General features: G+C 39.3%; 2 protein-coding genes across 3 annotated transcripts in view; one reads left to right on the top strand and one right to left on the bottom strand.

Annotated features, from left to right (window-relative positions):
• Positions 1 to 4,962, bottom strand: part of LOC137062575 (homeobox protein PKNOX2-like) — a 132,605-nt gene extending 127,643 nt beyond the window's left edge. The window contains exon 1 of the mRNA XM_067433456.1: positions 4,849 to 4,962. The gene's annotated coding sequence lies outside the window, so the exon portion shown is untranslated. The remainder of the gene's footprint in view (positions 1 to 4,848) is intronic.
• A 3,049-nt stretch (positions 4,963 to 8,011) lies between these two features.
• robo4 (roundabout, axon guidance receptor, homolog 4 (Drosophila)) overlaps positions 8,012 to 24,860 on the top strand; it is a 31,042-nt gene continuing 14,193 nt past the window's right edge. The window contains exons 1-9 of one of the 2 annotated variants that reach the window (XM_067433453.1): positions 8,012 to 8,494; positions 14,770 to 15,096; positions 18,325 to 18,482; positions 18,586 to 18,706; positions 18,818 to 18,956; positions 20,109 to 20,236; positions 20,380 to 20,492; positions 21,390 to 21,621; positions 22,458 to 22,579. In XM_067433453.1, coding sequence (XP_067289554.1) covers positions 8,293 to 8,494; positions 14,770 to 15,096; positions 18,325 to 18,482; positions 18,586 to 18,706; positions 18,818 to 18,956; positions 20,109 to 20,236; positions 20,380 to 20,492; positions 21,390 to 21,621; positions 22,458 to 22,579 — 1,542 coding nt within the window. In that variant the 5' untranslated portion in view covers positions 8,012 to 8,292. Of the gene's footprint in view, positions 8,495 to 12,784; positions 12,999 to 14,769; positions 15,097 to 18,324; positions 18,483 to 18,585; positions 18,707 to 18,817; positions 18,957 to 20,108; positions 20,237 to 20,379; positions 20,493 to 21,389; positions 21,622 to 22,457; positions 22,580 to 24,860 lie in introns of those variants that run through there. The other variant, XM_067433454.1, reaches the window with a different exon arrangement.

Here is a 24,860-nt window from a genome sequence, read left to right as displayed (position 1 = left end):
GCATATTTTTGGTGTCTTCTCTGCACCAAATCACATTCTAATACTCCAGTCCATTAATTGGTAATCTGCAAACTCAAATTATTGCACTCATTCACAGTTCAAACCAGACAAATTTTCTTGGTCCTATATTGACATGCTAATTTTGGCCTTATGGAAGCATTCTTTAAGACACTGTCTCACTCTCGGGACAATACCACAAAGACGCAGGGAGCAAAGTTGGGCGGTCCAACAAAGCTTCAAGCTGTGCAAGTTGATTATTTTGTTCTTAACAAGGCGAATACTCTGTGTGGGCCCTTTGTTGCCTCAGACGTTTACTTTCATTTTCATAAATCTCTCTGGGATGCAAACTTCACAAGGGAGATGGACATCAATATTGCTTATTATTTTCACAGGCGTGTGCTGTAATCCTTACAGCATGAAGACCATAAATAACAAGCTCCAAACCTGATGTAAAACATGTTATAATGTCAAAAACAAGTTTGATCAACTGTGTGTCAAATCCAACATGACAATAATAGTCTAACAAGTTTCTCCATTACAAAGCCAGTTGAGTGAGTGGCCCGGCTAAAAAACTTGGGATATCCTGGAACTCATCCCATACACTCATATATCCGGAGGTTCTTATACAGGGAGATTGTGGGAATGTGAGCGAGAAGCGAGGCGAGGCAGTGTCTCGGTTGCGCTAGCTCTCACCCCTAAGGTCTTCGTGCGATCCTTATTTAAAAGTGGGGAGTCCGGCAGGACGTGCAGTGAAATTACAACCAGTGCGATGAAAGAGAATCTAATGAATCAAATCCAATCCTATTAGTTCCGGCCCACATCGCAACACTGAGGCCTTTCTGCTTGCTGATCGGCGAAGATCTACCAGAGCTTGAGAAATGAGCTACCGGACGGATGGACTGGTACATGAAATGGTTTGTGTAATCAAACCGAAGGATCACAGACACACCGAACGCCGTCAATAAGTGTGAGATTATAAAATAAAAAGACGCTTAACCTCGAGAAATCAAACTTTCTCAGAAAAGAATCATTTTAAAAGGTGTTCTCTTCTAAAACCAATGTGTTAGAGGGTTTCCAAAAGATAATCAGTTTAAAGTCATGTAAAAATTGCCTCATTTATGATAATCAATGTTTTAGTTATCATAGGGACAATAGAAATGAGGAAGTTGCACAGATGCTGCCGGTGGCTGAGAAATGACTAGCTAATGTACCGCTCTGTAATCGCTGACTGCAACGACACTTGACTTATTTTTTGTTTCTTTTTTATTTCTTCCTGTGCTTCCCCATGTCATTTTCCTTATCCTTCTTGTTGTCCGTGCTGGTAGTGACTCTCTCTCTCTCTCTCTCTCTCTAGGGAGTGGGAAAAACGGCAGAACAAAGCATCGAAGGGAGGAAGGCTCATTGGGAGTCTGAGCTGGAGGCTTTGTAGGGCAGCCAGCTGGACATACAAAGAGAGTAAGAACGAGAGAGAGAGAGAAAGAAAGCAAAAGGGGGATGCAGAGGTGTAAGAGCGGCCCAGAATATGGGTGTGGGTGCTGCTGAGGCTCGCGGGAGAGGGGGAGGAACGTGGAGGGGAGCGGGGTGAACACTAGATCCTGCTTTGTGATCCATTCAAGCAGAACTTTTGCCCTCACACCCCTGGCCTTCTATTCTCCAGCTCTGTGCTCCACAAGCCCACCCTTCACCCCCGACTCCAGCCCTGAGAATTTTGTACCTAATCGGTGTTGGATAAATGTTTATCCTATCATTTGTTCCACTTTGCTATCTGTGACGGGAAACAGTGCAAGTCTATCAACGCAACTCCTGTTGGCTGTTGTGGAATGCAAAATGTCTCGGTGCGGTCAGGTGTGGGGTCAGGTGAGGGCGAATGTGGTGCTAAACAGACAGTCAAACTTAATAAGATGATTTTGAGTAACGTACAATAAGCTAAAATATTAAAATTGTTTTATGGATGTGGAAGCTCAGTTGAAAGGGGGTTGAAAATAAACACATCTGATTATTATTATCAATATTATATACATACAGTCTTGTTCAAAATAATAGCAGTACAATGTGACTAACCAGAATAATCAAGGTTTTTGGTATATTTTTTATTGCTACGTGGCAATCAAGTTACCAGTAGGTTCAGTAGATTCTCAGAAAACAAATGAAACCCAGCATTCATGATATGCACGCTCTTAAGGCTGTGCAATTGGGCAATTAGTTGAAAGGGGTGTGTTAAAAAAAATAGCAGTGTGGCATTCAATCACTGAGGTCATCAATTTTGTGAAGAAACAGGTGTGAATCAGGTGGCCCCTATTTAAGGATGAAGCCAACACTTGTTGAACATGCATTTGAAAGCTGAGGAAAATGGGTCGTTCAAGACATTGTTCAGAAGAACAGCGTACTTTGATTAAAAAGTTGATTAGAGAGGGGAAAACCTATAAAGAGGTGCAAAAAATGATAGGCTGTTCAGCTAAAATGATCTCCAATGCCTTAAAATGGAGAGCAAAACCAGAGAGACGTGGAAGAAAACGGAAGACAACCATCAAAATGGATAGAAGAATAACCAGAATGGCAAAGGCTCAGCCAATGATCACCTCCAGGATGATCAAAGACAGTCTGGAGTTACCTGTAAGTACTGTGACAGTTAGAAGACGTCTGTGTGAAGCTAATCTATTTTCAAGAATCCCCCGCAAAGTCCCTCTGTTAAAAAAAAGGCATGTGCAGAAGAGGTTACAATTTGCCAAAGAACACATCAACTGGCCTAAAGAGAAATGGAGGATCATTTTGTGGACTGATGAGAGTAAAATTGTTCTTTTTGGGTCCAAGGGCCACAGGCAGTTTGTGAGACGACCCCCAAACTCTGAATTCAAGCCACAGTACACAGTGAAGACAGTGAAGCATGGAGGTGCAAGCATCATGATATGGGCATGTTTCTCCTACTATGGTGTTGGGCCTATTTATCGCATACCAGGGATCATGGATCAGTTTGCATATGTTAAAATACTTGAAGAGGTCATGTTGCCCTATGCTGAAGAGGACATGCCCTTGAAACGTTTCTTTCAACAAGACAATGACCCAAAACACACTAGTAAACGGGCAAAGTCTTGGTTCCAAACCAACAAAATTAATGTTATGGAGTGGCCAGCCCAATCTCCAGACCTTAATCCAATTGAGAACTTGTGGGGTGATATCAAAAATGCTGTTTCTGAAGCAAAACCAAGAAATGTGAATGAATTGTGGAATGTTGTTAAAGAATCATGGAGTGGAATAACAGCTGAGAGGTGCCACAAGTTGGTTGACTCCATGCCACACAGATGTCAAGCAGTTTTAAAAAACTGTGGTCATACAACTAAATATTAGTTTAGTGATTCACAGGATTGCTAAATCCCAGAAGAAAAAAAAAATGTTTGTACAAAATAGTTTTTTTTTTGAGTTTGTACAGTCAAAGGGAGACACTGCTATTTTTTTGAACACACCCCTTTCAACTAATTGCCCAATTGCACAGCCTTAAGAGCGTGCATATCATGAATGCTGGGTCTTGTTTGTTTTCTGAGAATCTACTGAACCTACTGGTAACTTGTTTGCCACGTAGCAATAAAAAATATACTAAAAACCTTGATTATTCTGGTTAGTCACATTGTACTGCTATTATTTTGAACAAGACTGTATATATATATATATATATATATATATATATATATATATATGTGTGTGTGTGTGTGTGTGTGTGTGTGGGCCCACATATATATATATATATGTGTGTGCATGTTTTTGTGACATATGAGGACACAAATGTGTATAATGACATGGGTATGACAGGTATTACAAGGTATAGGGTGAAATATGAGGACATTACCCATGTCCCCACTTTTTAAAAGGCTCTCAACCTTAAGCTGGTGTGTGGTGGGCGTTCTGGCGCAATATGGCTGCCGTCGCATCATCCAGGTGGATGCTGCACATTGGTGGTGGATGAGGAGATTCCCCCCTTCTATGTAAAGCGCTTTGAGTGCCTTGAAAAGCGCTATATAAATTGAACGCATTATTATTATTATTATTATTATTATTATTATTATTATTATTATTATTATTATTATTATTATTATAAATCATACAGGGTGAGTTTTTTTGAGAAAGTAAAAATGCAGAATGTTACCTGTGATGGGTAGGTTTAGGGCCTGTGTGTGTGTGTGTGTGTGTTTCCCACAACAATAGGAACAACACATTTCTTTCAAATAAATGCTTTTCATTTGAACTTTTGCAACTATTAATAAGAAAAAACAAATAAGATGACTGAGTAACGTACAGTAAGCTAAAATACTAGAATTGTGGATATGCAAGCTCAGCTGAAAGGGGGTTGAAAATAAACACATTTGATTATTTTAATCAATATTATTAATATCTTTATTTTTATATAAACAGCTTTGGAAAAAATTAAGAGACCACTTAACAATAATTTTTCAATGTTAAGCAGGCTCTTAAGTTTTTCCAGATTTTTGCTAATATTTTTTGTGAATATTGGCATTTTCCAGAATTTTCTCTTTATATATATATATATATATATATATATATATATATATATATATATATATATATATATATATATATATATATATATATATATATATATATATATATATACTACAGTTAATAAACTAAATATTTAATATTTAGTTGCATTATTGCATTATAAATAAATAGATGCAATTGATTAAAAGTGATAGTAAAGACATTTATGTAAAACCAAGATGTCTTTCAAATAAATGCTGTTCTTTTGAACCTTTGCAACTATTAATCAGCAAAAACAGCATATTAGAAAGTTTTCTGAAAGCTCATGTGAGACTGAAGACTGAAGTTTTTACCCACCTCTTTTTCGGTCGCTCCTTGTTTTTTCTCTCCTTATTTTTCCCATCTCTATCTCTCTAGTCTCCATCCATCCTCCTGGGCTGAAGACTAAGGCACAGTTTAAAGGTCAGCGTGAGCTGGAATAGGCCTTTACAGGGACACCCTGACACCCCACGGAGGGCTGAAGCGTGGCCTCTTTTGGGCCCTGACCAGGGTCACTCGGCATGACCCGCTACCTGGCAGGGGGTACAGTGAGAAGTAATCATTAAATGAACAAGTGACTAGTCTTTGATTCCAAGGTCATGGTTTGCATGTGGGTGGTCAGTGAAATCTGAAAATTGTAAATTTGGACACTTGTTTTAGAAACGCGCTCCACATAAAATGCATTGCTCATTTCTGAGAAGCAGCTGAAATGACAGTTATGCACTTACAATGGAAGTCCATGGGGACATATGTTTTATGTTTATTTTTAGGCATGAATTTCCTTCTTTTTTAATTCAAATAGTGAGTTTCGATGAATATTCTATCTATTCTTTAATATATAATAAAAGTGGGCTGGTATCATAAAAGAGACTACAATACAAGTTTTCAGTCGTATGACAGCTTTGTCTTATGAACAGGTTAAAATTTAAGTTGTTATTCACTAAAAAACTTTGATCGATTTATCTGGTTCACAATACTGGTCTGAATGATTTGTTCATAAATTACAGTTCTTGCCTTACTGCCACAATATCTAATAGCACCAGTTAAAGGGTTAGTTCATCCAAAAGTAAATTTCTGTCATCAATTGTTCACCCTCATTTTGTTGCACTGTGTTTACAACATGAACAGCGTCCTGACACAGAAGGGAAGAAAGTGTTGAATAAAGGTTTTATGAGTGATTATTGACAGAAATCTGAATCATGAATATATTCGCTGATTCATAACTGTTCAAATCTTTATTTGAGGATTGAAAACAAACCCGGAAGAGAAGACAATGCTGAATAAAGTCGTAGTTTTTGTTATTTTTGGACCCAAATGTATTTCTGACGCTTCAAGAGACTCTAATTAACCCACTGATGTCTCATATGGACTACTGTGATGATGTTTTTATTCCCTTTCTGGACATGGACAGTATAGTGTGCATACACTTGCATACCCTTTAGACTAAATATAAAATATCTTAAACTGTGTGTGAAGATGAACAGAGGTCTTACGGGTGTGGAACGACATTAGGGTGAGGAGTTAATGACATCAATTTCATTTTTGGGTGAACCAAACCTTTAAATTGTGGTCTACACAGAAATCAATTGTATCACTTCAGAATATCTGAAATGATTGTCATAAATTGACTGGAACACTTTTTGAGGCTCCATTTTTAGAGGATTAGTTAACCCAAAAATGAACATTCTGCCATTAATTCCTCACTCTCATGTTGTTCCAAACCAACAGGACTTTAGTTCATCTTCGGAACACAAATGAAGATCTTTTTGAAGAAATTTGAGAGATTTCTGACCCTCCATAGAGAGCTACGCAACTACCAGTGTGACACTTCAAAAAGTTCAATAAGAGAGTTTGAGCTTCAGCGAGAGCCAATGAGGTTCACTCTCGTGTTACGCAGCACGTTTGAGCTTCTCGAGAACCAATGAGGTTCACTCTCGTGTTACGCAGCACGTTTGAGCTTCTCGAGAACCAATGAGGTTCATTCTTGTGTTACGCATCACGTTTGAGCTTCTCGAGAGCCAATGAGGTTCATTCTTGTGTTACGCATCACGTTTGAGCTTCAGCGAGAACCAATGAGGTTAATTCTTGTGTTATGCATCACGTTTGAGCTTCAGCAAGAACCAATGAGGTTCATTAAATTTGGAGTAAATCACTGATCTTAAACATTTAACACTGATCGTTAAACATGAAACCGTATGATTCATATAGATTAATTTTACAATCTCTTTATGAACTTTTTGAAGCGTCAAAGTGGTAGTATAGCATAGCTGTTAATGCAGGGTCTTACTGGTTTGGAACGACATGAGGATGAGTAATTAATGACTCATTAATCATTTTTGGATTAACTAACCCTAAGCTTCAAAGCTCCATTTTCAATTTCGGTGTTCCCCAGAAAAGTCCTAAAGGTTTTGAATTACATGAGGGGACAAAATACTCAATAACACTGAATAAAAGAGCATTTTAAGGTCAAAATACAACTTTTGCCCTATTCGCAGAAACTAGCTGAAAAATACTATTGTACAACCTGTAATTTTCACTCAGTCTATATTCTTACAGTCCTAAATGAATGGGAAGATTTGTGGAATTAAACCCTAATCAGGTCAGGTCTGTTAACTCAGCATGTTTCTTCTGTTCTTCTGTGCTGAAGCAGCAGGACTGGTGAGTGGAACACAACACCAGACTGCATGAGACAAATTGCTTTCTCTGTCCCATTCGATTCAACCTCAGTGATGAGTGGACTACATACTGTGCACGCAAAGAGGAACAAATTTCTCCCTATTTGCTTTTTGCTTTGTCAACGGTGAAAAATCGTTGAGCATATGTGAACCGAAAAAAGAAGAAAGGGAAAGAAAAGCCCTGCATCTTTCCTCGTTCTCTTTGCTGCTCAGTAATCAAATTCTACTAGGTTTCTGTTGTTCGATAATTGAAATGTTTAAGTGTGAAAATCAAAATGATCTCTACTTCGAGCGAAACGTCTTCACTTCGACAAATGAGAACGTTCCAGCTGAATTCGGTCCGCTTACCTCTCCTCTTGGCGTAAAATAGAAATTGTGTTGAGAAAGTGCGAACCCCCCCCCAAACAAAAGCCGTCCCTTTCATGACCGACAAGCAGCCAAAGCCATTGGAGAGGGTCAGTTTTGTTTGAAAACACTCCCTCTCTCATGCCTTTGAGAGAGTAGCTTGATGCAGAAATGAAGGGTGTCTACTTCGCCTTTTGTGGTACAGGCCAATAGCAGTCAGGCAATGCATTTTCACCCGTTTGATGTTTAAAGAGCGCGAGAGTATGTCATTCTGAAGGATTTGATCAGTCGACTAGCAGACACTTGATTAATGGAACTGATCCCTTTCGGTATGGGAGATCCCCTTCCGTCCCCACCCCTTGTTTTCCATCTTTGGGACGTGCAGAACGAATGACACAGATGTTGTTGGAGGAGACAGTCCCCGTCCCTCTCCTCCTCTCTTGCGCTCCCAGCATGGGGCCTGAAACTTGTTTTTCAATCATTGTTTCCGCCAACTTCTTTCCCAAAAGAGAAAGGCGAGGCGAGAAAGAGGAGGGAGAGAGCGGAGGGAGCGCTAAATAAAAGAGGGAGGGAAAGTAAATACAAAGCATTTGTGGATTATAAAGAAAAACATTCTTTATAACAATCTCCCGATAATTTAGCACTGCAAGGACTGCGGGGTGAAGGGTAGATCGGTCTTAACCACAGTTGGGATGGTGTAGTGGAGGGTGCAGAGCCAGAGGAGAGGAGCTTTAAGCTGAAGATGCAGGTGTCAGCATGGCTGCTGTGGGTGGCATGGCTGTGTACCTGGACCGAAGCGGCACACCAATGCCAATGCCAGTGCGCGTGCCTACCTGACGAGCAGGTGGCACAGAGGTCAGAGAGGTCAGAGGGAAAAGGGCACCTTCGCCATCGTCTGGCACACCAGCGGGCATCAAACAGAGAGAGGGCCCATCGCAGGAAAGGTAAAACCAATGGATTTTTTTTTGGATGGGAATATAGCATTGTTATGACTTGATGAAGTTAAGTGATGATTTCCTTATTTTCATTTTCTTATTTAAGAATAATCACTTAAATACATAAATGATTTCTAAATCTAAAGATACAAATATTTCGAATCTATTCGTTTCGGCAGCCGCTCTCTCGGCATACCAGCATGGGGTCCAAAGCATGAAATCAGAAAGACAGTGATAACTTGATAAAGTCACGATTCTCACTTGTGGTCACTGTTGATTTAATTTACACGTGAAGAGTTTATCAAGTAAGCGTGACGGTACCATAGTGTGTTGCGTTTTTGCATAACTATTTAGAAGTTTCAGTGTTTAAAAAACGTTAGTTGGTATAGTATTATGCTTTATTTAGTGGATGGTTATCCAAGAAAACTTTGTGAATGACTTTTGGAAAGTGTAGGAAGATGATGATGAGGAACAAAGTGTGCTGTTAAACCCGTTTCTTCTTTCTTTGCTATTCTATGTAGTGTGTGTGTGTGTGTGTGTGTGTGTGTGTGTGTGTGTGTGTGTGTGTGTGTGTGTGTGTGTGTGTGTGTGTGTGTGTGTGTGTGTGTGTGTGTGTGTGTGTGTGTGATAGAGTGATTCTATTAGTTTAGTGAGTAATTTAATGTGTGATTAATGTTTCTATCAATTGCCTGATGACAGCATACAGAAACAGGAAAGCATTAGACTTCACAGCCAAGAAAAACTTCCTCTTCCCAAAACAAACAAACAAAATAATAAAGCCATTGTAATTTATGAATACAAAATGACCCTAAACTACATTAGCCAGTTAAAATAATAAATCAGTGTGAAATATTTTCAAATCAAATCAGAAAAGTTGTTAAACTTAGAATAGAAAGTTACTATGAAGAAGTTATGTTCAATCAACTTTTATATTCCTTCTATATATTGTTATTCTAAATCTATATATTCATAATGTTATAATAAAAATAATACAAAACATTAAAGGGAATATATATATATATATATATATATACAGTATATATGAAGAAGTAATTTTTTTAACATAATAAATACAATTCTGAAAGCACGCTTTATTCCTTATTTCAGACAGTTTTGGTATATATAATGTTAAGCTCATACTCAGGGTCTGTTGACAAATTCAGTTCAAAGAGACTTATTTAAAAGTAAAACGTGCTGAAAGTTACTCTAGACGTTATCAGCCTGGGCTTCTTTTGCGGCGCAGTTTAATTCTGTGTTGTGGTATGCAGCCCCACAGTCCCTCCACGTCTTTTGTTAGTCGCTGAAAGCTGGTGATCCGCAGGCCATCAAGGCACTGCTCTCTGGATCAATATACGTGTCCATCAGTGTGGCCTGCTCTTTTAGGACACACAATGGACAGTTCTCTAAACAACACTTTATTTATATGTGGCTTTCGAGAAAATGAACTGCCGCCGCCTCTACTTTTCTCTCCTCTTTTCTTTTGGCTTTCTGTTTTCTCCTCACTCCGTCTCACCCCCTCAGCGACCGTATTTACACAGACTTAATAGTAATTGGAATTAGCAAGTGTTGCCCCTCGGTGTTGCTTTAGCTAAGGGCTGTGCTTAACGTTCAACTTTCTTGATTAATTTGCATTATGTCTTATTATGTCTTATATCATATTCTTTATTAATCTAAGGGAGAAGTTTGTGATTTAGTGGAGAAAAAAACTGAAAACAGAACAGGTTCATAGTATAAGTTTAACAACTTTTCTGATTTGTTTTGGAAATATTTCATGGTGATTTATTTTTTTACTGGCTCATATGAAGTTTAGTGTATATTTCAATTCATTTATATCATGGTTTGTCTGAATACTCGATTCTGATTTGCCGCTCAATAAAACCGTCCAAGTCAGGTTAATCACCGTTCTATATTAAAGGCACAATATATACGATTTTTGGATTAAAATATCCAAGAACCACTAGAACAATGTTATATATTTTGTTGACATGAGTACTTGCATTATCCCAAATGTTTCCAAGAATTTTTTTAATCCATAGAAATAAGCAATTTTAACCAGGACACACACCGGATCAATGACATCACACCCGCGTTACCCTTGATTTCTGGTTTTATTTTGTAGAAACAATGGAGACACAAAAGATGCTTTAATATCTGATGTGTTTTATTAGAAAGGTGAGCAACTGTTCGGATCATTGATGGACAGAAACTAATGATTGTTCTCCAGCTCAACACAGTTAGTCTTATTGTTTAAATCTGGTGTTGTTGATTTACCGCACAGAGTACCATGTTTTACCATGCCTAATATGATCTCGCTCACTGCAGTGTGAACAAGTGTCTAATAGTAGAGCCGAGCGAACGTACAGAGTAGCATTATAACATAACTTTCAACACACTCAAATGTGTGTAATATGATAAAACAGTGCTGCGTAAGCCTACACACACATGAGCGGAAGAAGTGGAAGCATTCGTCTGCTGCTGAATAAAAGCTCTGCGAAATCAAGGCCCCATCAAGCTACGCCTCTGTTTTGAATAAGCGATATCTAGCAGCGGAAAAATTACATATTGTGCCTTAAAAAATGAAATTGAGCCCAAAAATGAAATTGATGTCATTAATGACTCACCCTAATGTCGTTCCACACCCGTAAGACCTCCGTTCATCTTCAGACACAGTTTAAGATATTTTATATTTAGTCCGAGAGCGTATGCAAGTGTATGCACACTATACTGTCCATGTCCAGAAAGGGAATAAAAACATCATCAAAGTAGTCCATCTGAGACATCAGTGGGTTAATTAGAGTCTCTTGAAGCATCAGAAATACATTTGGGTCCAAAAATAACAAAAACTACGACTTTATTCAGCATTGTCTTCTCTTCCGGGTTTGTGTTCAATCCTCAAATAAAGATTCAAACGGTTATGAATCAGCGTATTGATTCATGATTTTGATTCATGAAATCATGTGACACTGGCGATCCGAATCAAAAACACTTTGATGATGTTTTTATTCCCTTTCTGGACATGGACAGTATAGTGTGCATACACTTGCATATGCTCTCGGACTAAATATAAAATATCTTAAACTGTGTTCTGAAGATGAACGGAGGTCTTACGGGAAACGACATTAGAGTGAGTCATAATGACACCAATTTCATTTTTGGGTGAACTAACCCTTTAAATGCGTTTCCATTGAAGTGCCACTCGCCCACAGCAATCGGAGATTGCGCTGTGCACACACACACACACACACAGAAACATTCAGGAGCACAGAATCTTATCAATGTTGCCCCGCCGTTCGATACATTATATTGCTTTTTTACATCCTAGTTGTTATAGTTGCTGTATCAGCAATGCAACCCCCCTTAACACGCCATCATATGCACGCCAAAGCTCATTTTGACGTATGAGCGCCCCTCACACCAAAATGAGCTTTTTTCGCGTGCATATGATACGCAATTTATGTCCCACCCACTGTTTGAAAGAAAGTTACGCCACTGAATCTTGCACACTACTTTATCGCTGTTTCATTAATGCTATCTAAGGCGTAACTGGCGAAAATAACCGTACATTTTACTCTTCCAGTCAAATGTTGCACTGCAAACATCAATAACAGCTTTAAGTGGTGAATGCAGGCAAATTATGTTGGTATACGCAGGCCATTAAACGATTTTAATACGACGTGGAGGCAACCGCACGACGCAAAATAAAACTGACGATTATTTTTGACAGATCTAACGTATAGCCCCTTTGAGTCAGACACAGAGATAAAGTAGTGCGCAACATGCATGCACAGCTAAACATGGATTATCTTTTTCGTATTAATTTATTTTTTTTGAAAGAGGAATTTTTGATTTTTTTTTTTTTTTTTTTGGCTGTGCTGTCTAATGTTTCTGTATGCTGTCATCACAGACATTTGATAGAAACCTTTATCACACATTAAATTACTGAGTGAAATCACTAGGCTATATAACCACCACCTTCCTGACAAAAGTTGTCTAGAAGTTGGCCTAGTCGTTGTGGGGGGGTGAAAACTCGTTGAAACGGAAACACCTTCTCCTCATGTTTAAGTGTAACTCTGAACACAATTTGGCCCAAAGTATGTGCCATTGTTTCAACAACCCAAAACAAAAACAAAAAGGCAAAAGCAAGACTGCGGGAAACTGTAAGTCACACGTGTGTAGTTTACCTCAGCAATTGTTAGTCATTAGTTAGGAGTTGTCGCTGGGTCGTCAGTCATCAGAAGTGTAAATCTCTCCAGTCATCATGTGCTCGAGTGAGTCCCCGGGGCGGGTCTCAATCCGGATGGCGCTCTGTTCAACACTCACACTGACTGAAACGACAGAGACATGGCTGTGAAACCTGGACAACTGTTGCTTTTTAATGCGGATTTGTAACGCAGTCAGTAACAGCGATGCGTGTGTGTGTTTTCATAAACTGAACTCGACGTGACACGTATTATGAAGAAGAGACACTTTATCAAGATCTGTTTGGTTTTTGGGATTATTTATAACATTGAAGGTGAGCACTAACTGACTTTCATCGTGTAACTGTCGTATGTTAGTGATGAAGAAATACAGACTTTAAATTTAATTAAGTTTTTTAAATTCATATACCCTATTTATGAAATAATTTTAATTATTTATTTAACACACACACACGCACACGCACACACACACACACACACACACACACACACATTAAATTCATGCAATATTTTTCTAATAATAATGCATATTTAAATTATTTTAAGATATATATATGAGCACAAATGTATTTACATTTTTTGACGATGTCTAATATGTTAAAAATGCTATGAATGAATGTATAAAGTTGATTATGCAAACAGTATATAGATTTCTCCAGTAACATTTTATTTTACAGTGTCATTGTTACTTATCTTACATGTACTTACTACTTAGTAATAACAGTAAATTATGCATAATTACATGCAAATAATCCTCAACCTAATTCTACCCTAACCCTATAGTAAGTACATGTAGTTAATTAATATTACTTAGTACTTAAATATATAATCACACTATAACAATGACACCTTAAAATAAAGTGTAACCAATGTCGCTTTACCTTTGAACCCCATTCTTATATGAAAGTTACATTTCAATAGCTATATAAGTATTCATTTTGTTACATATGTTAAACGTAAAAGGTACACCATATGTTACACCAAATTTTAAGATGTTTTATTTACATGTAAGGCATACAGAAACCCCTTTAAAGGGACAGTTTAGCCAAAAATTGTAATTCTGTCATCATTCACTAACCCTCAAGTTGTTCCTGTATGAATTCTTTCTCCTGCTGAACATACACACATATAGATATTTTGAAGAATATGGGTAACCAAGCAGTTGATAAACCCCATTGACTATGGGAAAAATATAATATGGAAAGTTTGGTTACAAACATTCTTCATAATATCTTCATTTGTGTTCAGCGGAAGAAATAAACTGATACAGGTTTGGAACAGCTTGAGGGTGAGTTAATGATTCATTTTTATGTCCCTTTAAGAGTCTAATATGGGCCATCCTCCCTTATGCACACAACTTTTTAAATGCTGTTTATTTTTCAGTCTAACCCCATGTAGAATGTCACATTATGCTGTTAAAAGTGCAGCATTACTTTTTTTTTTTTTTTTTTTTTACATACTTCCAGTGTTTCTTCCAAATTCCTTCACAGTGAAAATGACATAGCAGGACTGTGAGACTGTTTCCTCTCTTTCAGGAAACTGCCCCATCAGAGACAATAGAAACTTTTAATAGTGAAACATTTTTTGCCAAGAATGTAGAGCTCAGATTGTCCATTGTGCATTTCACCCTATTTCAATCCATCAGAAACAGACTTATTTCAGTTTATGTTTACCAACATCACTTATGTTGTTCAAATCCGATAGACAACAAGGACTTGTTGTAAGAGCAAACCAAATGCTTTTTTTTGTTTCAAGGACACCCTCTCATGCCCATGTGATTGGCATGTTTTGGCGTGAGAGTACAAAGAGACATTGTAGGACATTGTAAGTGGGCCAATAATAGCAGAGGGCCATTCCTGCATTCGGTGCACAGGTGACGGATGTCCTGTTGGTCTATGACTTTGTTTGTAAGTGCAGGGCCTTTGTTCCTCTCAGAGTGGGAAAAACAGCCTCCGGCACTCAGGAAATGTGTTTCCCTTACTCATCGCAGGGTCATCCTAAACAAAAGAATTCAACAAGCTCTCAGGACTGGAATTTTTTTAGTGGATGTCACTGTTGTTTGATTCTCCATTTTCGGTCCTCCAGGTTCCAGGCTGGCTTCAGACAGCGGCCTACCCCGAATCGTCCACCATCCCTCTGATGTGGTGGTCCGGGTGGGCAGCCCAGCCACGCTATCCTGCAGGGCAGAGGGCGACCCTGAGCCCACCATTCAGTGGCTCAGAAATGGCCAACCACTTGATACAGACAAGATGGATGCGCAATCACGGCCTATCGTTTTACCAGAGGGAAGTTTGTTCTTCTACAACGTCGTCCCGGGCCGAAAGAGTCAGTCCCATGAAGCAGTGTACGCCTGCGTTGCTCGAAACAGTGTTGGGATTGCGACCAGCAGAAACGCTTCTCTTCATATAGCAGGTTTGATGTTTCCTAGTATTTGAAAATGAAATTACTGTCAGTGTCAGCATTTACTCAGCATCTAAATCTATGTGTTTTGTTGTTCTGTGGAGCTTAAACATTTTGACAAACAACTTAGCATTTTTTCAGCCTGGATGTCAGCCGAACTCAGCCCCGCCCATTTACGGGTCAACATTTGAGCTCGGGCAGTTCGGTCTGTACTTGATCCATAGATGAGTAATTATGGCTGTACAGAATCTGTTCGGACCAATGAAATCATTAGGGCGGGCTTTAGACGATGACGGACAGATGATAAACAGTAACGTAATCATCCACGTCATCAAAGGCGCTTGGATATAATTTGTTCAAATCTTAAACAGTGAATTTGTTTCTGCATTCACCATCACAATTTCTCTCTGAAATGATGATCATGTTGGTAAGTACTTTGTGTATCCTTAAATGGGTACTTCAGCGCTGGGAAGATGAACCTGTATTTAAACTGGGTCATCAATGAAGTAGAAATGTGAAATTATTTTTGAATTTGGTGCCTTCTAGACTGAGAAAAGACAGAAAATGTATTTTTGTCTCATGGGGATGAAAGACTACAATGCCCAGAATGCTTTGCTGCCCTGTGAGGCCATTCCCAAAGCCACCTACTTGTTTACTGTGACTGAGTTAGAGAAGACCAAGGGGGTAAAAAAAGCCATATGCTAATCGCTGAAGTAACCCTTTAAATTCAGACAGGGTTGCCAAGTTTTTACAACAAAACCCACCAACTACTTGCCCTAAACAATAGCTTCTAGGGGAGGTTCTCTGGAAAAAATGGCATTTGGGTAAAATGTGTGTTATTTTGGGTTACCAGCTAAAATTCGCATTCCTGGGTCTATATATCACATAATTGACGTCGCTTCAACCCGTGGACATGGAAATCAACCTGCGGAAAAAAATGCAGATGTGGCAACAGTGCAGTTGAACTCTGTTGACATTTGACAACTAACGTTATGCGTCGCTCCGTTGCTCTGATTGGTTGTGGGTCTGTCCAATTGAGGTCTTTCCTGGTTCGGTTGAAACACGCCCCATAATCACAGCCCAATGGAGCCGTTTCAGACTCATATTCTGACTAGAATTGAGTATGACCATGTCAGGCTAGCATTTTTTATCAATAATCCGAAAAAGTCAATGTGGTCCAAAACAAGCATCTCCACAGTCAGTTCCCACACACAGGGCCCTATCGTACACCCGGCGGTGTTTTTTGCAAGTTTCAAACCAACGCAGTTTTCGTTTTTCACGTCGAGCTCCACGTTGTTTAAATAGCACATGCACTCGCACCCATCTGTTCGCCCACGGACGTGCTGGTCTGTAAAACCAGGTGTGTTCAGGTGCCTTGTTAGCACATTGCTATTTGAACTGAAAACTACAGAAAAAAAGCAGTATTTTTTGTGTTATTTAAAGGGAGCATTAATAATGCACAACACGCGCACACTCTGCTTATTACGCACACAGGGCAGCAGCAGCACACAAACATTTAAACATTGTATAATAAAATTAAAAGGATTCCACTCTGGAGAAGCGTTCAGTTTTTTCCCGCCCGCAAATTCCTCCAGGTAAAGAGTAAATCCGCCACGGTGCGAGCGCAACTGGCTTTTAGAGGGAATGGGAGTTGAGATTCTGATTGGATTATTGCACATTATGCCCAAAACCCATGACTCGGACTAGGGACAACCCTTTTGGACAATGTGCCTGGCGCTCCAATGTTTTCCGTCGTTAAACTAGCAAAAGTGGATTCAGATGCTAGGAGCACCTGCACCGTGAGCCTCAGACCATGTGCTCTGATCATTAAAAAGGGCCAATACTCGCCTGTTTGACCCCTGATAACAATGAGAGACCCATCAATATCTTCTTCAATGCTCTGAAGGAACAAGAGGGTGAGGAAGCTTATTAAGATGGTCCATGAGATTCCTGGAGATCCGATGTCAAAGTTTGCTTTCCTGGAACAAACAGAGCACTAATTGAGATGTGACAGCATGCTGTGTTTGTAGCCCAAACAGATTCCTCAGCCGGCCCGTTTACTCTGCATTCCACTAAAGTGGAGCAGGACCTGATTGAGACATTAAATCAATTATTGCACACAATACATTTGCGTTTGATTCACCTGTTAGACAAACAAGCTACATCACATGAGTTGATAATGGACCTTCATTAATAAAGCAAAGGGATGTTCATGAAGAAAAATAACTGAACATTTACATTACACACTGACCATTAGCCTTTGGACTGCCATTCATGTTTGGGGTTGGTAAGATTTTTGAAAACAACTCCTATATCTTAAAATGTCCAGCATAATTACTGCAGTCTTCAGTGTCACGTGATCCTTCAGAAATCTTTTGATGCTCAATAATATTGAAAACAGTTGTGCTTCTTAATATCTTATAATAATTGATTTTATAACCATTATGCATTTCAGGATTCTTTGATAGAAAGTTTAAAAGAACAACATTTATTTCAAATAGGACTGTTTTGTAACATTATAAATGTCAATTTTGCATCCTTGCTGAATAAACGTGGTTCCATGGTTTTTTCTAGGCTTGGTTGTGTTTATGGGGCGCAGTATAACACGTCTTAATACTTATTTTTTATTTTAAATGCAGGATTTTTCTTCTATTCTCCCTTTATTCCACACCGCTGTCTCCACTGTGCTTTGAACGGCTCGTTTGCTTCCTGCTTCTATGAAGCCCATCCCTCTGAAAAACGCAATGGTCTTAGATTGGTTAGATGGCCAAATGTAGTTTCCTGTATTTTTATTGGCTGAAGTGCCAAGCACAGGTTAAGGCCACGCCCCTTCCCATTACAGGCAGAAGTCACATCTGCGGAGACTAGCAAGGGTTTATGATGTCACCGACCCAGGAAGAAGCTCGTTGTAGTCCAAACCGGCCGCTTTTGTAGGCAATAAACTGCCGTAACTTTAAAAGACAATATCTCCGTTTGCATTGAACTTTCAGCGCTGTAACTTTGCAGATACTGTTTATGCTCAAGCAGCAACATTACACACTAACTAAAGTTAAAAAAGTCAAATCGCATGCAACCACCCCTTTAAAAAACAATCTAATCTTACCAGCCACAAACTTTTAAACAGTAATGCATGTTAGCCTTTTAGCACTATATATAGCATTACAGAATATATTATAAAGATAGATTTTTTTAATTCACTCAATAATGTCTGAAAAGCATATGATCCGGTGTGATTTTCAGCTCTGCGAGAGGATTTTCGTGTGCAGCCCAGTGACGTGGAGGTGGCGGTTGGTGAGCTGGCTGTGATGAACTGCAGCCCTCCCGTCGGACATCCTGAGCCCAACGTCACCTGGAGGAAAGACGGGATCCTCATTAACAGCAGCAATGAACATTACAGTGTAAGAGCAACATGTATTCATGCTCACTTAGTATATGCCTGTAGGCTGAACAGGGTTTTGTGTGCCTGGATCACAGTATATTTCTGCTTATCTTCATATATAGGAACTGAATGGTAAACTGATCATTGCTCCGGCCCAAAAGAATGACTCTGGAGTTTACAGCTGTATAGCCTCAAACATAGTTGGAGTGAGGGAAAGTCAGGCCGCTCGGCTGTCTGTGTTAGGTGAGACCTGTTAATGTGCTTTGATGCAGCTCATTTAGGCAAATACATTCTAAAATATAATGAATAACTTAGTAAAGCTTAGCGACCCATGCATCTGTTATTCTTCTTCAGCCAAGCCAATGTTATTGCGTAAACCAGAGGATGTTTCAGTGCAGCCTGGGGAGTCAGCGCAGTTTTTCTGTGAGGCTGATGGAGACCCCATGCCTTCCGTAGAGTGGAGCCGAGACCACGGGCCTCTACCCAATGGCAGGTCAGATGCATGCGCATTCACAAACATGCTGGTTATTGATCTTTTCACATCATTTGAATGTAGTACCTGCAGGTTTTTATGAGGCTGCAGTCATTTACTAAGCACTGAGAGTGTGATCAATTAAAATTAATAAATAAAATCATAAATTAACCTAGTCATTTCTTTTAAATAAACTCAATCATGTATAGCAGGGCCTTTTCTGACCCAAACTCTCATCCAAACCAGCGACCCCTTTATCAAGACGTTTGATTTTCTCTTTAAAATAGGGTGAGCAGATGTCCCCGTTTTCCGGGACAGTTCTGGTTTTTAGTGTCCTTTCCCTGGAAATGTTCATGTTTTAAAGACCAACCAACATACAGCCTGCTGGTCATCAGAGCAATCCTGTAGTGCTCATTTTTACCAACAGAGGGGGCTGCAGACTACACTGATTACTTTAGCCATGAAAAAGAGAACCTGGACAGAGCAGAGCACTGCTCTCATCACTTATCAAAAGAGACACTGTTATCAGGTTTAAAGGTAGCCACATAGCTACTCATCATGTTAAATCAAACTAATACTGTTTGTATGTACAAAATAACAGGCCTGAACAGGGTGCGGGACAATTTTACACGTTAATTAAAGTTCCACCATTACAGTGCAGTGAATTAACTGAATTAAAACAATAAAAATAATCAACTACATAATAACACATGCAACAATTACATTAGCAGAAAGCACAAACAGTACTATTTTGTGCTCAAACTGAGTCTGAAATGTTAAATAGTTAGTCTAATTCGGGATAGATAAGGTACATTTCCGAAAGTACAAACATAAAATAACATTATTATTATTACTATACAGTTTTTGTAATATGAAAATGTCATCAAAACACATCATCTGAGAAAAGAGGGAGAAGTTATTTTGACAATATTCTGTCAAAAATAAGAATTGTGAATTTTGACTTTATGATATAGAATAATCACACAATTAGGCATAATGCATGTATAAATGTGGAAATATACATCCTATTTTTAGAGTTATATTTACTATTCATAAGTTATTTGTAAACATTTTATGAATAAAATTCTATATTTTATATTGCACTGACCTGTATGAACATAATACATAATAGATCATGAAATGTTAAGCTCTCAGTAATATCCCATTTTCCAGATATTTAATCAAGCCAGACCACAGTCTGCAGATCCACTACGTGACGGCTCAGGACATGGGCAGGTACACGTGCACTGCTGAGAATAAGCTCGGGGTGTCTGTGGCCAGCGCACAGCTTCTTGTCGAGGGTAAGAATATGAGTAAACATTCATTTAACAGTAGTGATCACTCTTCCTCCAAAAAACAGCATGCGCACTTCAACCACTTCCCAGCATGCCATTTGTATTTCACTCACCCTGTTGAGATTGGTGATGTGTGATATATGTTACAGATACAGGAAGCACTAGACTGAGAGACCTACACAAAGAGCTGTCAGCCTTACGTGTGAGCCTGGAGAACGTCACAGTCATGACACAGTCCAACATGTCTCAAGTCATGTGGAGGGTAATGCACCTCACCTCATCCCTAACCATCATGCAACACTAATTGTTTTTTCATAAAGGGTTAGTTCACCCAAAAATGATATTTATGTCATTATCATAGCTATCAAAATCCAGTGTTCGGCATTTTGCGTACGTGAGTTTTTGTTGTAGATGTCTATTTAAAAAAAAAAAAAAAAAAAAAATTGTGTACTGTGCTAATTAATTGAGATTTCTTACAGCTCTTACAGGTTGTTGGCCTTGTCTGTTTCGTTGCTTCTATTACTCTCCCCTTTTTTGTAAGTCGCTTTGGATAAAAGCGTCTGCTAAATGATTAAATGTAAATGTAAATGTAATGATTATGTCCACACCCGTAAGACCTCCGTTCCTCTTCAGACACAGTTTAAGATATTTTATATTTGGTCCGAGAGCGTATGCAAGTGTATGCACACTATACTGTCCATGTCCAGAAAGGGAATAAAAACATCATCAAAGTAGTCCATATGAGACATCAGTGGGTTAATTAGAATCTCTTGTTAGCAGTTTTCTCATAGTTTTTGTTATTTTTGGACCAAAATGTATTTTCGATGCTTCAAGAGATTCTAATTAACCCACTGATGTCTCATATGGACTACTTTGATGATGTTTTTATTCCCTTTCTGGACATGGACAGTATAGTGTGCATACACTTGCATACGCTCTCGGACTAAATATAAAATATCTTAAACTGTGTGTGAAGATGAACGGAGGTCTTACGGGTGTGGAGCGACATTAGGGTGAGGAGTTAATGACATCAATTTCATTTTTGGGTGAACTAACACTTTAAGTCATCAAATAAGCAAAGTATGACGATTATCATTGACTTTTTTCCAGAGTTGGGTGAACTACCCCTTTAAGTAACTGCTCTCTCTTCTGTGCGTAGTTGCAGTCATCTATGTCCCAGCCTCATTATCTTGAAGGCTTTGAGGTGCTGTATCGCTCTCTCCTGCCTGCCAGCTCAGAGTGGACAGCTCAAAGGGTTCCTCAGCCTGGCCTTCACACCCATGTGGGTCCTCTGAAGAGAGGCTACAAGTACGAGTTCAAAGTCCGACCCTACGGCAGTAGCCTGTACGGCAGGGAGAGCAACACCAGACACCTACGAGTGCCAGAGATAGGTGAGAATCTAGAGATAGGGAATCTATAATAATACCATGCTGCTTTATTAATGATTATTATATCCTTATCCTGCGGTCTGTCTGAATACTTGATTCTGATTGGCTGGAAGGTGTGCAATAATTTTTTTTAATGCACAGGTAGTTCCAAGTTTAATAGTATTTTAATTGAAGCGCACACACACACACACACACATAGGCCTACGTCACTCGCACACAGAGATCTCGCTGCACACACACTCGAGTATGTCATAATATCAGTTTTCCAGACATTTTCGAATGCTAATAATAGTAATTGAATGCTTGTCAGTGTATTAGTGCTGTGCGTTTGGTCTTAAAGTGACCGCAGACTAATAAACGCGCTGCTCTCTCTCTGCTTTGAAACAGTCGGCATTGTAAAAAGCGCTATACAAAAAAGTCAAGGTGACTTGACAAAAGATTTCTGTTTCAAATAAATGCTGTTCTTTAAAAAAATCTGTTCATCAATAAATCTGGAAAAATATGTATCACTCTTCCCATAAAAATGATAAAAATCATAAATATTTCTTGAGCAGCAAATCATCACATTAGAATGATTTCTGAAGGATCATGTGACACTGAAGACTGGCGTAATGATGCTGAAAATTCACAGGAATAAATTACATCTTAAAATATATTAAAATAGAAAATGGCTATTTTAAATTGAAATAATATTTCACATTACTGCTTTCACTTTATTTTTGATCAAATTTATGCAGCATTGGTGATTAGAAGAGACTTCTTTCAAAAACATGAAAACATTTAAATTTGACTATTTTGTGTCACCTTGTGCCAAATGTAACCATGTGCTCTTTTCTCAGTTCCTAGCGCACCTCCTCAGGATGTGTCCATAACAATGCCCACCGACCGTAATGACACCGCGCACCTCAGCTGGGATCCTCCACCTCATGACGCTCACAATGGGATCATTCAGGGATATCAGGTATTACCTGCATAGTCACTCATTGGGAAATCATTTTAAAGCTAATATTGCCCCAAGAGGCTTTCTCTCCAGCAGATATGGATGAAAGTGTACGTAAGTGAAGATATAATTTCTTTCCAGTTCCTAAAAACCAATTGATTTAATTAAAATTAATTTTTAATAAAAGGAAGCCTGGAAGCAGTTAGATAATGCCTATTTTCTGCCTCAGATATTTCTGATAAAAATGACACAACCCTGCCAAAATCAGACAGGTTGCTGCAAAATTTCAAAGATGATGTCTTTTTAGAGTATTTAGAGCCAATTTTTAATCGCACACAAATTTCTTTGTAGGTGTTTATACATTCAAGCATTAGCATTAGCATCAGTCTGTTATTATTAAGGAGGCAGTTGTGGTCTAATAGTTAGAGAGTCAGAAAGGTAACCTGAAGGTTTGGGTTTGTTTCTCAGTACTGTCAGGAAATGACAGGCGTGTCCTTCAGCAAGGCACCTAACTCACAATCGCTCCCCAGGTGCCACAGCAAATGGCTGATCACTGCTCTGGGTGTGTGTTAAATGCAGTGGACAAATTTTGAGGATGGGTTATTTGACCTTCCCATGTCACTTTCATTTATTGTGGTTTCATTGATATCAGTTTTGCCTAAAAATCACAAAAATGACAGATACACTATATTGCCAAAAGTTTTGGGAAACCTGCCTTGACATGCACATGAACTTTAATGACATCCTATTCTTACACCGTGTCCTAACTACACACAACGCGATAAGATTCCAGCAACAAGCAACTTGTCTGTCCACACTAGAAGCAACGCGACAACGAGATGCCACAAATCAATCAAAAACCACAGCCAATGAGAACAGTCTTTCAGCAGCGACGTCGCAGAAATAGAAACTGTTTATAAAATAGATTCATTGCGTGTCGCTGTCGCGGCTGGTTAGGACAAAAACTCGAATTTAACATGGATAAGATACCTTATCGTGTGTCGCGGCATCGTGTCGCACGAAGTTAGGACACGGTGTAAATCCATAGGGTTTAATATGGAGTTGGCCCACCCTTTGCAGCTCTAACAGCTCTTCTGGGAAGGCTTTCCTCAAGGTTTAAGAGTGTGTTCATTCTTTTAGAAGCTTATTTGTGAGGTCAGGCACTGATGTTGGACGAGAAGGCCTGGCTCTCAGTCTCCGCTCTAATTCATCCCAAAGCTGTTCTATCGGGTTGAGCTCAGGACTCTGTCCAGGCCAGTCAAGTTCCTCCACACCAAACTCCTCATCCATGTCTTTATGGACCGACGCTTTGTGCACTGGTGCGCAGTCATATCCCAGGAAGGGGCCGTCCCCAAACTGTTCCCTACAAAGTTGGGAGCACGAAATTGTTCAAAATGTGTTGGTATGCTGAAGTATTATTAATTTTACTGGAAATAAGGGGCCAAGCTTAACCCCTGAAAAACAACCCCCTCCTGGCAACTGCCAAACCCAGACTCATCCGTTGGTTTGCCAGACAGAGAAGTGTGATTGGTCACTCCAGAGAGCACGTCTCACTGCTCTAGAGTCCAGTGGCGGCTGCTTTACTCCACTGCATCCCACTCTTTGCATTGCTCTTGGTGATGTAAGGCTTGGATGAGCTGCTCGGCCATGGAAACCCATTCCATTAAGCTCTCTACGCTGTTCTTGAGCTCATCTGAAGGCCACAGAGGTTTGGAGGTCTGGAGCTGTTGACTCTGTAGAAAGTTGGTGACTTCGGCACACTGTGACCCTCAGCATGCGCTTACCACTTCGTGGCTGAGTTGTTGTTACCAATCGCTTCCACTTTGTTATAATCCCACTAACAGTTGAGCGTGGAATATTTAGTAGTGAGGAAATTTCACGAATCGACTTATTACACAGGTGTCAACCTATCACGGTACCACGCTTGGGTTCATTGAGCTCCTGAGAGCGACCCATTCTTTCACAAATGTTTGTAGAAGCCTCTGCATGCCTAGAGCTTGATTTATACACCTGTGGCCATGGAAGTGGTGGAACTGTAAGACTGAAAAAACTAGTATATGCCGAAATGTCTGAATGAAGAACAAGGACTCTCTGAGAAAATAAAGGAAATTAACATCTGAACTGTCCCTCACACACCACTGGAGACGCAAGTCTCACCTCACTATCAGCTAATCTACATCTTTCCCTATATACCCCGTCTCCCCCAATTCCTTCCCTGTCTCATGCTGAGATCACCTGAAAATACACACAAAATCTCTATATTACAATGTCAATCCACACGATACAGTATTATATGTGTTTG

This window comes from Pseudorasbora parva, chromosome 23 (genome assembly GCF_024679245.1).
Source record: "Pseudorasbora parva isolate DD20220531a chromosome 23, ASM2467924v1, whole genome shotgun sequence".
NCBI lineage: Eukaryota > Metazoa > Chordata > Actinopteri > Cypriniformes > Gobionidae > Pseudorasbora > Pseudorasbora parva.
This window is presented reverse-complemented; position numbering and strand designations above follow the sequence as displayed.